Source organism: Phyllobates terribilis, unplaced genomic scaffold, assembly GCF_046119375.1.
Source record: "Phyllobates terribilis strain yellow unplaced genomic scaffold, ASM4611937v1 Scaffold_5__5_contigs__length_657084704, whole genome shotgun sequence".
In the NCBI taxonomy this organism is placed as follows: Eukaryota; Metazoa; Chordata; class Amphibia; order Anura; family Dendrobatidae; genus Phyllobates; species Phyllobates terribilis.
In genome coordinates, this window is record NW_027362765.1 from 22,204,558 (window position 1) to 22,217,959 (window position 13,402).

The window sequence follows — 13,402 nt, forward strand, 5'->3', positions numbered from 1 at the left end:
ATACAGGGTGATGTACTCACTTAAGCAGAGTGCTGTCTATATAACATACTGAGAATAGAGGGGGGTGTACTCACTTACGCTGCATATATAACATACTGAGAATATAGGGGGTGTACTCACGCTGAGCACTGTTTATATAACATACTGAAAATACAGCGAGGTGTACTCACGCTGTATACAGTTAGGTCCATATATATTTGGACAGAGACAGCATTTTTCTAATTTTGGTTCTAGACTTTACCACAATGAATTTTAAACAAAACAATTCAGATGCAGTTGAAGTTCAGACTTTCAGCTTTCATTTGAGGGTATCCACATTAAAATTGGATGAAGGGTTTAGGAGTTTCAGCTCCTTAACATGTGCCACCCTGTTTTTAAAGGGACCAAAAGTAATTGGACAGATTAAATAATTGTAAATAAAATGTTCATTTCTAGTAGTTGGTTGAAAACCCTTTGTTGTCAATGACTGCCTGAAGTCTTGAACTCATGGACATCACCAGACGCTGTGTTTCCTCCTTTTTGATGCTCTGCCAGGCCTTCACTGCGGGGGTTTTCAGTTGCTGTTTGTTTGTGGGCCTTTCTGTCTGAAGTTTAGTCTTTAACAAGTGAAATGCATGCTCAATTGGGTTGAGATCAGGTGACTGACTTGGCCATTCAAGAATATTCCACTTCTTTGCTTTAATAAACTCCTGGGTTGCTTTGGCTTTATGTTTTGGGTCATTGTCCATCTGTAGTATGAAACGACGACCAGTTTGGCTGCATTTGGCTGGATCTGAGCACACAGTATGGCTCTGAATACATCAGAATTCATTCGGCTGCTTCTGTCCTGTGTCACATCATCAATAAACACTAGTGACCCAGTGCCACTGGCAGCCATGCATGCCCAAACCATCACACTGCCTCCGCTGTGTTTTACAGATGATGTGGTATGCTTTGAATCATGAGCTGTACCACGCCTTCGCCATACTTTTCTTTTTCCATCATTCTGGTAGAGGTTGATATTGGTTTCATCTGTCCAAAGAATGTTCTTCCAGAACTGTGCTGGCTTTTTTAGATGTTTTTTAGCAAAGTCCAGTCTAGCCTTTTTATTCTCGATGCTTATGAGTGGCTTGCACCGTGCAGTGAACCCTCTGTATTTACTTTCATGCAGTCTTCTCTTTATGGTAGATTTGGATATTGATACGCCTACCTCCTGGAGCGTGTTGTTCACTTGGTTGGCTGTTGTGAAGGAGTTTCTCTTCACCATGGAGATTATTCTGCGATCATCAACCACTGTTGTCTTCCGTGGGCGCCCAGGTCTTTTTGCATTGATGAGTTCACCAGTGCTTTCTTTCTTTCTCAGGATGTACCAAACTGTAAATTTTGCCACTCCTAATATTGTAGCAATTTCTCGGATGGGTTTTTTCTGTTTTTGCAGCTTAAGGATGGCTTGTTTCACCTGCATGGAGAGCTCCTTTGACCGCATGTTTACTTCACAGCAAAACCTTCCAAATGCAAGCACCACACCTCAAATCAACTCCAGGCCTTTTATCTGCTTAATTGAGAATGACATAACGAAGGGATTGCCCACACGTGTCCATGAAATAGCCTTGGAGTCAATTGTCCAATTACTTTTGGTCCCTTTAAAAACAGGGTGGCACATGTTAAGGAGCTGAAACTCCTAAACCCTTCATCCAATTTTAGTGTGGATGCCCTCAAATTAAAGCTGAAAGTCTGAACTTCAACTGCTTCTGAATTGTTTTGTTTAAAATTCATTGTGGTAATGTCTAGAACCAAAATTAGAAAAATGTTGTCTCTGTCCAAATATATATGGACCTAACTGTATATAATGCACTGAGAATACAGGGGGCTGTACTTAACCACACTGAGCGATGTAGATGTAATGTACTGAGAATACAGGGGGTGTACTCACTTACACTGAGTGCTGTATATATAACGTACTGAGAATACAGGGGGTGTACTCGCGCTGAGCGCTGTATGTATAAAGTACTGGGAATACAGGGGGTGTACTCACTTACGCTGAGCGCTGTATGTATAACGTACTGAGAATACAGGGGGTGTACTCACTTATGCTGAGCGCTGTATGTATAACGTACTGAGAATATAGGGAGGTGTACTCGTACTGAGCGCTGTATATATAACGTACTGAGAGTACAAGGGGGTGTACTCACTGCTGAGCGCAGTATGTATAACGTACTGAGAATACAGGGGGGTGTACTCACGCTGAGCGCTGTATATATAACGTACTGAGAATACAGAGGGGTGTACTCACTTCCGCTGAGCGAATACAGGAGAGTGTACTCACTTATGCTGAGCGAATACAGGAGGGTGTACTCACTTATGCTGAGCGAATACAGGAGGGTGTACTCACTTATGCTGAGCGAATACAGGGGGTGTACTCACCTAAGCTGAGCGAATACAGGGGGTGTACTCACTCTGAGCGCTGTATATATAACTTACTGAGAATACAGGGGGTGGACTCACTTATGCTGAGCACTGTATGTATAATGTACTGAGAATACAGGGAGGTGTACTCACTCTGAGCACTGTATGTATAATGTACTGAGAATACAGGGGGTGTACTCACTTATGCTGAGTGAATACAGGGGGCATAGTCACTTACACTGAGCGAATACAGAAGGGTGTACTCACTCTGAGCAAATACAGGGGGGTGTACTCACGCAGAGCGCTGTATGTGAAACGTACTGAGAATACAGGGAATGTACTCACGCTGAGCGCTGTATATATAACGTACTGAGAATACAGAGGGGTGTACTCACTTACGCTGAGCGAATACATGGGGTGGACCCAGGCTGAGCGAATACAGGAGGGTGAACTAACTTACGCTGAGCGAATACTGGGGGGGTGTACTCACGCTGAGCGCTGTATGTATAACGTACTGAGAATACAGGAGGGTGTACTCACTTACCCTGAGTAAATACAGGGGGGTGTACTCACGCTGAGCCCTGTATGTATAAGGTATTGAGAATACAGGGGGTGTACTCTCTTATGCTGAGCGCTGCATGTATAACGTACTGAGAATACAGGGGGCTGTACTCACACTGGGCGAATACAGGGAGGTGTACTCATTTACGCTGAGTGAATACAAGGTGTGTACTCACGCTGAGTGAATACAGGGGAGTGTACTCACTTTCGTTGAGCGAATACAGGGGGGGTATATTCACTTATGCTGAACTAATACAGCGGGGATTACTCACGCTGAGTGAATACAGGGGGGTACTCACTTATGCTGAGTGAATACAGGGGGTGTACTTACGCTGAGCGAATACAGAGGGGTGTACTCACTTATGCTGAGTGAATACAGGGTGTGTACTTACTTACATTAAGCGAATACAGGGGATGTACTCACTGAGGGAATACAGGGGGGTGTACCCACGCTGAGCGCTGTATGTATAACGTACTGACAATACAGGGGGGTGTACTCACTTACCCTGAGTAAATACAGGGGGGTGTACTCACGCTGAGCGCTGTATGTATAAGGTATTGAGAATACAGGAGGTGTACTCTCTTATGTTGAGCGCTACATGTATAACGTACTGAGAATACAGGGGGGCTGTACTCACACTGGGCGAATACAGGGAGGTGTAATCATTTAGGCTGAGTGAATACAAGGTGTGTACTCACTTACGCTGAGTGAATACAGGGGAGTGTACTCACTTACGTTGAGCGAATACAGGGGGGGTGTATTCACTTATGCTGAACGAATACAGCGGGGTGTACTCACGCTGAGTGAATACAGGGGGGTATACTCCTTTACGCTGAGCAAATACTGAGGGGTGTACTCACTTATGCTGAGCGAATACAGGGGGGTGTACTCACTTATGCTGAGTGAATACAGGGGGTGTACTTACGCTGAGCGAATACAGGGGGGTGTACTCACTTATGCTGAGTGAATACAGGGGGGTGTACTTACGCTGAGCGAATACAGGGGATGTACTCACTGAGGGAATACAGGGGGGTGTACTCACTTACACTGAGCGCTGTATGTATATTGTACTGAGCATACAGGGGGGTGTACTCATTTATGCTGACTCCTGTATATATAATGTACTGATAACACGTGGGTGTACTCACAAATTTGTCTCTCTCTTTCTCTCTCTCTTGTCCTGGACATATTGTCATCATGGCGCCTTAGTGAGCATGCTCAGTCTATAGAGGCTTCGGACAGAAGGACACATCCCTGGTTATATTATAGACTAGCTATTGAACCCGTTCTACGCCCGGGTGGCGAGCATTTTTATTGGTATATGGTTCCCCATCCACTTATGTGCTGCCCCCATCCTGTGCCCTCATCCTGGTATTTGTGCTGCCCCCATCCTGGTATTTGTACTACCCAATTCTTTTCCCCCATCCTGTTTTGTGCTGCCCCCATCCTATTTTGGTATGCATGGCACCCCTTATCTCTATCCTGGTATGCATGGTACCCCTCATCCCTATCCTGGTATGCATGGCTCCCTCATCCCCAATCCTGGTATGTATGGCCCCCTCAGTCTTATCCTGGCATGCATGGGCCCCTCAACTCCATCCTGGTATGCATGGCACTCCTCATCCCCCGATCCTGGTATGCATGGCATCCCATCCCTCATTCTTGTATATATGGTACCCCTCATCCCTATCCTGGTATGCATGGTACCCCATCCCTCACCCTTATCCTGGTATGTATGGTACCCCTCATCCTGGTGTGCATGGCACCTCATCCTGGTATGCATGGTACCCCTCATCCCTATCCTGGTATGCATGGTACCTCATCCCTATCTTGGTTTGTATGCTACCCCTCATCCTGGTATGCATGGTATCCTCATCCCTGTCTTGGTATGTATGGTACCCCCTCATCCCTATCCTGGTATGCATGGTACCCCCTCATCCCTATCATGGCATCCATGGTACCCCCTCATCCCTATCGTGGAATACATGGTACCCCTCATCCCCAATCCTGGTATGTATGGCAACCCTCATCCCCAATCCTGGCATGCTTGGCACCCCTCATCTCCAATCCTGGTATGCATGGCACCCATCATCCCAATCCTGGTATGCATGGCATCCCTCATCCCTATCCTGGTATGCATGGTACCCCCTCATCCCTATCATGGCATCCATGGTACCCCCTCATCCCTATCGTGGAATACATGGTACCCCCTCTTCCCCAATCCTGGTATGTATGGCAACCCTCATCCCCAATCCTGGTATGCTTGGCACCCCTTATCTCCAATCCTGGTATGCATGGCACCCCTCATCCCAATCCTGGTATGCATGGTACCCCCTCATCCCTATCCTTTTATGCATGGCCCCTCATCCCTATCCTGGTATGCATGGTACCCCCTCATCCCCATCCTGTTATGCATGGCACCCCTCATCCCCAATCCTTGTATGCATGGCACCCCTCATCCCCATCCTGTTATGCATGGCACCCCTCATCCCCAATCCTTGTATGCATGGCACCCTTCATCCTCAATCCTGGTATGCATGGTCCCCTCACCCCCCAATCCTGGTATGTGTGGTACCCCTCACCCCCCAGTCCTGGTATGTGTGGTACCCCTCACCCCACAATCCTGGTATGCATGGTCCCCTCACCCCCCAATCCTGGTACGCATGGTCCCCTCGCTCCCCAATCCTGGTATGCATGGTCCCCTCACCCCCCCAATCCTGGTATGTGTGGTACCCCTCACCCCCCAATCCTGGTATGCATGGGCCCCTCACACCCCAATCCTGGTATATGCATGCTCCCCTCACCCCACAATCCTGGTATGTGTGGCATCCTCACCCTCCAATCCTGGTATGTGTGGCCCCCTCACCCCACAATCCTGGTATGTGTGGCCCACTCATCACTTTCACACTGTACACACATGCAAAAAAAATAAACACTTATACTCACCTTTCTTCTCTGTGCTGCGTCCTGCTCTTCTCTGTCCTGCTCTGTCCTGCGTCCTGTTCTGCCGGAGGCTGGGGGAGGAGTGCGGCGTCAGAGCACCGCACTGTCCGGCGCCATTTTGCGGAAGACACACTGCAAATGTGTCTTCAGTAAAATGGCGCCGGATAGCGCTGTGCGCATGCGCCTGTCCGACGCCTCACTCCGGCTCCGGTCTCCGGCGAAGAGAGGCGCCGCGGCAACGCTCCTCCCAGTCAGGTAAGTATGTAAGTATGGCGCCGGAGATCACGGTATGCGTTCAGTGTCTACGCATACCGTGATCTCCGGCGCCATACACCTCCTCTTACCTGTAACGGCTGGATGCGTGCTTCTGTCTGGAGCCAGACTGTGCATCGTGCATGCGCAGTCTATCGAGGTTTCAGACAGAGGGACGCATCCCCGGTTATATTATAAATGCCTCTTTTGTGCTTCTAAACACTAGGAATGCCTACCCCTTTGTGCCTCTATATAATGAAGACAGACGTAGCCTTGTCCTTCACTCGTCAGTAAATTGCGTAGTTGTCCTGATGATTGGAGGTAGCCGTGCTGTTCTGTGACAAATTAGTGGCAGTGGTGGGATTTGTGTGATCTCCTCTGTTGTTATCTCTTGACACACACCAAGCAAAAAATACAAGCTCTTATGAAGATTCATAGAAGGTAAAAAAATATGAGTTGCAGAATAAAACGACAAAAAACATTTTTTTTTTCAGAGTTCTGAACTGTTATTAACCACTAAAATACAGCAACATTAACAGAAATAAACACTTGAAATAGATCACTCTGTTTGTAATAACTCTATATAATATATGAGTTTCACTTTTTGTATTGAAGAACTGAAATAAATTAACTTTTTGATGATATTCTAATTTAGTGAGCTGCACTTCTATGTATAAAAAAACTAAGCATCACATTTGAGCTATAAAAAAATACACTGAATTCATAGTGCAAACAGCAACCATCGTTACACAGTCATCTAAAGTATTTATGGTCAACATCTCAGCACTGCACAATAGTTCCTAGAAAGACAATCCGATGTAATTTCAACTTCTACTCTCTGTTTCGACATGTTCAGGAAAGGCTGCTTTTTGCCTTTTGTGTTGTCAACTATGGGACACGGTTCAGATCAAACTCCCTTCCGTCCTCAAAATGTAGATTTGCGCAGGACTTGATTCCAGTTGTGCTAGAAAAAAAAAAAATTTTGCCCCACCAAGCATTGGACCATGCCAGAGATTTTTTTCAGCACCATAAAAAGGTGGTAGGCCAAAGCTCATTAGTGGCCACCAAAATAACAAAATACATGTTGACATAAATCAGGGGTTGTAACTTGCTTGGTAGAATCATAGAGTCACAGTGGAGACCAGCTTGAGGTTAATGCCCAATTGGTTTCTCTTTCTGGCTTTGTCAGGGGTTTGATATGGAAGTTTGGCCTGAACAATGCACCCATATTTTATAGCAATCGAGAAGATAAAGTGTTTTTCTTGAACACGTTGAAACGTAGAGTACAAGCTGGAATTATGAGACCTCACCTTTCCAGAACTCATCATGGAGTGAGGAAATGTTTAACAATGAACCGTTAACATATTTTATTGGCTGTATAAAGACTGTTGTGCTGCCCACTAAATCCTTTATACTGTTAGACATCTCCAAAATTATCTGACTTTTTTTATAACTGCTTTGACCCCAACTGACAGGACATAGGTACCTCTGTATGATCTCTAGATGTTTGAAGTGCTCTGCCACATTATTGCTTTACCAAGATCACAATTCTAGGAATATTTTTTACATGGTATTTTGTATGTTTTCACTTTGGCTCATCTTTTTCCCATTTAGGTGTCTACAACATAGGATAAGATACCAATAATTGATCTGTACAATTTTCCTGACCGATCAAAGATGGATAAGGGCTGGGACAAGATGGAGGAGAGGATATTACACCTCACCCTAGAGATCCTCTTCCGACTTACTGGAGAGGTGAGAGATTCTGATGATGTCTCATTACATCATTCTTATCTATGGGAATAACAGATGGACAGAACTGGAGAGGTGAGGACTCTGGAAATGTCTGTAGTGAGATTTATTAATGTGTCTCTCCATAACCAGGATTACACACTAGTGAAGAAGACCCCTAGTGAGTGCTGTCAGGACCCTGTGTCTGAGGGATGGGGAAGACCCCTAAGCCCAATCACGAGGCCTCCACCTCACCCGTTGTTACATGAGGACATCAATGACCAGAAGATCCTAGAACTCACCTACAAGATGATTGAGCTGCTGACTGGAGAGGTGACACTGTTGGGAATGCTGGGACATTATACAGTAACGCAATGAAGGGATCAGGGAGGGATGATGATATTATTGTATGTGTCAGGTTCCTATAAGGTGTCAGGATGTCACCATCTATTTCTCCATGGAGGAGTGGGAATATTTAGAAGGACACAAAGATTTGTACAAGGACGTCATGATGGAGTTCCACCAGCCTATAACATCACTAGGTAATAGAAAAGACTAAATACAGACGGCTTATAATTATCTGTATGTAAAGAATGAATTCAGTCCCTGTATATGCTTCCTCTAGTTCTATCCAGTAAAAGGACAACACCAGAAAGATGTCCAGTTCCTCTTCTTCCACAGGACTGCAAACAAGAAAATCCCCATGTTCCTCGGGATGATGAGGTAGATGGAGAGAAGGTGTCATTAGATCTCCCCTATGATGTGTGGATGACTGTGAAGGTCTTGTGCGGAGTCTTGTTTTACCCACCCGTACTAGGCTATGTTCACACTAGGCATTTTTTCAGCGTTTTTTTTTTTCTACGGCAAAACCTGATCTTTTGGCAGGAAAGAAGCTGCGTCAAAAATGTGTTTTTCAGGATCCCAAAGTTCAGCTTTGCTTCCACCACAGAATCATTAACACAGGTCATGTAACAGTGGGGGGAGGTGACTGGTTCAAGAATAGTTTTTCTAAGACATTGGCAGTGCATTGAGTTTGAAGGACACTATTCATTTTCACACTATGGCCTGCCATTGAGTTGCTGAGAGATTGTTCAATTTCACACCTCCTTGGGCACATGTACTGTTCAATCTCACACCTAGCTCAGCCAATGTTTACACTGTACGCATCACTAATTTAATTAAACTGTCCTAATCCCAACTGTCATCTCAGGTGACCAAGACAAGATGGTAAAATCACATACTGCTGTACTTTTTTCACTAAAAACGAAGCAAAACCTGATAGCTATGTTCTCATTAGGCTTTTTATCACCACCCACTACTTTCAATGGGTGAAAAACACTTGAAAAACACATAAAAAGCGCTGAAAGAAATGACATGCTCTATTGTTTAAAAAATCATGCAAAGCACAACATACTGATTGCACAAAAACCGATGTGTGCATGAGATTTCTGAAATCTCATAGACTTTGGCACTTAAAATGCAGCTGAAAATTTGCATAAAAAAAGCCTAGTGTGAACATAGCCGTATGTTTTATTCTTGTGTAATGAGAACGGTGGAGATGGCAGGATTAAAGCTGATCATAGATGTGAGTTCTCCATCTGTCTGTGACTTTTACAATATTTGTTTCAGGGTGAAGATCTGATCCATATTAATACTACAGAGACATATGTGAGGGGTGATGAACGGTGTAAAGAGGAGATTCCTACGGATAACCGCCCAGGTGAGTAGCAACCACTAAATGCAGAGAAGTCACATTTGTTTCTATTGGTAATATTATATATGATTTATATATAGTGTGTTAGGAGGGCGGTTGCAAACAACTTTAATTTAATGGAACGCAATCGACCCCAGGGTCCACAATGCAGCCTGGAGGACTGCTGCCGAACACTTTCCAGGTGGAAAGGAAAGCGACAACTTAAATATTAAACCCTTCCGTGTTTCTCCACACAGGAACGGGTATAGCGGTACGCTCTATCTCCGTTAACTGCACGGGAGAAGAGCGTCCGGGATAGCACCTACTGAGCTGATAAACCACTCAATCTCCAAGAAATGCAGGGAGACGTGCGACCAGGGAAGAAGCAGTAGCCCTGTCTTCGATACAGGCGCTACGCAGTAGGGGTTGGCGCTAGGATGCGTGAGTGACTACGCCGACGGGTACACTTGCCTCCAGCCGGCGTGCTACCGGACTGCAGGGGATTACTCCATGTGTCTGACAGACAATAGCCGTGAACAGGATGTCTGCAGGCTGCCCGGGGTGTTTGGCGACCCCTTTGGCTGAGCCAGACTGCTAGACGAAGCTACCTGCCTCTATGGAGCTAACCTGCCTCTATGGAGCTAACCTGCCTAGCGAAACTACACGTGGACCAGAGTCGTCCACACACTAGCATCACAAGCTCAAATGATCTGAGCGCGTCGCCATGTTTGTGGGCGGGCCTTTTAAAGACTAAGCCCTGCCCACCGACGCGCCATTGGTGACGTTACCCGTGGACCAATCAGGCGGTGCCAGGTCACCGGGTCAGGTGGGTGCCAACCCACCAATCATGATCCGCCAGGTCACGGACATGCTCAGTGCGGCAAATCCTGGACTTAGATTCCACAAGCACTGTCTCCCTCTGCAACCCAGGCTTAACATTGCTAGGCACAACTACCTGGGAGATAAACAGTGCTCGCGGACCAGCTAGGCGTTGAGGCTGAGCAGCATCAGCCCCAGCTGGACCGAAATGGGAGACCACAGAAGGTCCTGGACCCATTTCAAATCCAGCACCAGACCGACGCCTAACATAGTGCCATGTAAACGTTTTGGCAAAAGTCACATATTTAGTATTGCCGCGTACGTACTGTAATTGCCAAAACTAATAAAACATGAAAATATTTATCTCACATAGTGAATGTCGATACCGGAAATATAGAAATTTTAGTTTGCCTAGGGTGCTCCGGTATGCACAGAGTATCGCGGGAGCTGAACTGACATGTGCGTGTCCCCGTGACCGTATGTTTTGCGGCTATTTGACAGTCACAAACATGTGGGGTTTGCTCGTGTTTGACAGGCAATCACTGTACAGTGGCATGTAAAAATTTGAGCACCCCTAGTCAAAATTACTGTAATTGTAAACAGTTAAGCAAGTTGAAGATGAAATGATCTCTAAAATGCCTAAAGATTAGTGATGAGCGAGCACTAAAATGCTCGGGTGCTCGAAGCTCAGGTCGAGCACATTGGAATACTCGGGTGCTCGACCCAAGCAACGAGCCCAATGTAAGTCTATGGGAAACTCGAGCATTTTTCTGGCGGTCCCCCCTGGCGGTCTGCAGAAGGTCAAAAATTGCCCAAATCGATGGGAACAGTGCTCAATTAAACGTCAGGCAGGCAGAATATATAGGCAGACAGGCAGGCAGGGGATATAGGAGGGTGCATGAAAAACATAGCAGGGCACTTGGAACACACTAGTGCCCTCCGATTTTCATGCACCCGTCTCTTTAAAAAAGCCGGCCGGCAATTCATCAGCGGCATACACCAGTACCCGACAATTTAGAACAGAAAGAATAGAGCATCACACATATATTAGTTAGATAGAAACATGTCAGTCACATATATAATAAGTACAGTGATAGTGTTGATTACTGTACTTGTCATTTAGTGTTAAAATAAAGGATTTATTTTAAAAAAATTGGCGTAGGGTTCCCCGTAATTTTAGTCTCTAGTGGAGGTTAAGCAGACGGCTGGGGCAGATGTTTGAAGCCTGGGAAGGGGGTAATACCCACGGAGCTTCCCAGACTACTAATATCAGCCCCCAGCTGAATACCTAGCCTTTACTAGCTATTAAAATGGGGGACCCCAAAAAGAAATGACGTGGGGTCCCCCCTATTTTAATAGCTAGCAAAGGCTAGGCAGACAGCTGGGGGCTGATATTAATAGCCCAGGAAGGGTGCCATGAATATTGGCCCCCTCCCAGGCTAGAACACCAGCCTTCAGCCGCCCCAGAAATGGCGAATCCATAGGATGCCCCAATTCTGGCACTTAGCCTCGCTCTTCCCACTGCCCTGTAGCGGTGGCAGTGGGGTAATAGGGTTGGGGTTGATGTTAGCTTATAATGCCTGCTGACATCAAGCCCAGGTTAGTAATGGAGAGGCGTCTATAAGACACCCCCATTACTAACCCTATAGTCAAAGTTAAAAAAAAACACAAACACCCAGAATAAAGTCCTTTAATTGAAATAAACACACAATTCTTTAATGTTCTAAATTAAACCATACTTACCGTCACGCCCATTCCAGCTGAAGCCAACGATCTCCTGCAATAAAAGTAAAATAATAAACCAACCTCATCCTTACCTTTCCATGGTTCCCAGGACGGCTCCAGCTGTGCTACATTCACATGACAGGCTGGATTGCAGCCGAAAGCTGCCATCCAGCTTGCCATGCCGCAGACACTGGGAAGCGCAGGCATGCTTGCGCTCTGCAGTGTCTCGGAAGGATGGCATGCTGGATGGCAGCGCTCAACTGCGATCGAGCCTGTCATCTCAATGCCATCCCAGCGTGGGAGAATTCTCCTGCTGAAGCGCTGAGCGCAGGAGATTTCTCCCACGTTGTCAGTGACGTGCATGAGGTGAGCTGAGTTCATTGGACATGAACTCGGCTCATCTGGATGCCGTCACAGCGAGACACTGAGGAGCGCAAGCATGCCTGCGCTTCTCAGTGTCTGCGGCATGGCAAGCTGGATGGCTGCTTTCGGCTGCGATCCAGCCTGTCATGTGAATGTAGTAGAGCTGTAGCCATCCTGGGAACCATGGAAAGGTAAGGATAAGGTTGCTTTATTATTTTACTTTTATTGCAGAAGACATTGGCTTCAGCTGGAATGGGCGTGATGGTAAGTATGGTTTAATTTAGAACATTAAAAAATTGTGTGTTTATTTCAATTAAAGGACTTTATTCTGGGTGTTGTGTTTTTTTTAAATACTTTACTAGAAATTCATGGCGGTCATGTCCAATGAACTCAGCTCACCTCATGCACGTGGACATGAACTCGGCTCATCTGGATGCCGTCACAGCCAGACACTGAGGAGCGCAAGCATGCCTGTGCTTCTCAGTGTCTGCGGCATGGCAAGCTGGATGGCAGCTTTCGGCTGCGATCCAGCCTGTCATGTGAATGTAGCAGAGCTGGAGCCGTCCTGGGAACCATGGAAAGGTAAGGATGAGGTTGGTTTATTATTTTATTTTTATTGCAGGAGATCGTTGGCTTCAGCTGGAATTGTTTATTTCAATTAAAGGACTTTATTCTGGGTGTTTGTGTTTTTTTTAAACTTTGACTATGGGGCTAGTAATGGGGGTGTCTTATAGACGCCTCTCCATTACTAACCTGGGCTTGATGTCAGCTGGCATTATAAGCTGACATCAACCCCAGCCCTATTACCCCACTGCCACCGCTACAGGGCAGTGGGAAGAGCGAGGCTAAGTGCCAGAATTGGCGCATCCTATGGATGCGCCATTTCTGGGGCGGCTGATGGCAAGTGTTTCTAGCCTGGGAAGGGGCCA

At 46.1% G+C, this 13,402-nt stretch overlaps 2 protein-coding genes across 4 annotated transcripts in view; both read left to right on the forward strand.

Annotated features, from left to right (window-relative positions):
* The window catches only part of LOC141270519 (uncharacterized), a 248,884-nt gene that overhangs the window by 158,166 nt on the left and 77,316 nt on the right, over window positions 1-13,402 (forward strand). The gene's annotated exons all lie outside the window — the stretch shown is intronic.
* The window catches only part of LOC141270535 (uncharacterized), a 176,368-nt gene that overhangs the window by 158,166 nt on the left and 4,800 nt on the right, over window positions 1-13,402 (forward strand). For all 3 annotated transcript variants that reach the window (XM_073680583.1, XM_073680581.1, XM_073680582.1), the window contains exons 2-6: window positions 7,757-7,897; window positions 8,027-8,206; window positions 8,292-8,415; window positions 8,499-8,596; window positions 9,503-9,593. In XM_073680583.1, the coding sequence (XP_073536684.1) occupies window positions 7,820-7,897; window positions 8,027-8,206; window positions 8,292-8,415; window positions 8,499-8,596; window positions 9,503-9,593 (571 nt within the window). In that variant the 5' untranslated portion in view covers window positions 7,757-7,819. The remainder of the gene's footprint in view (window positions 1-7,756; window positions 7,898-8,026; window positions 8,207-8,291; window positions 8,416-8,498; window positions 8,597-9,502; window positions 9,594-13,402) is intronic.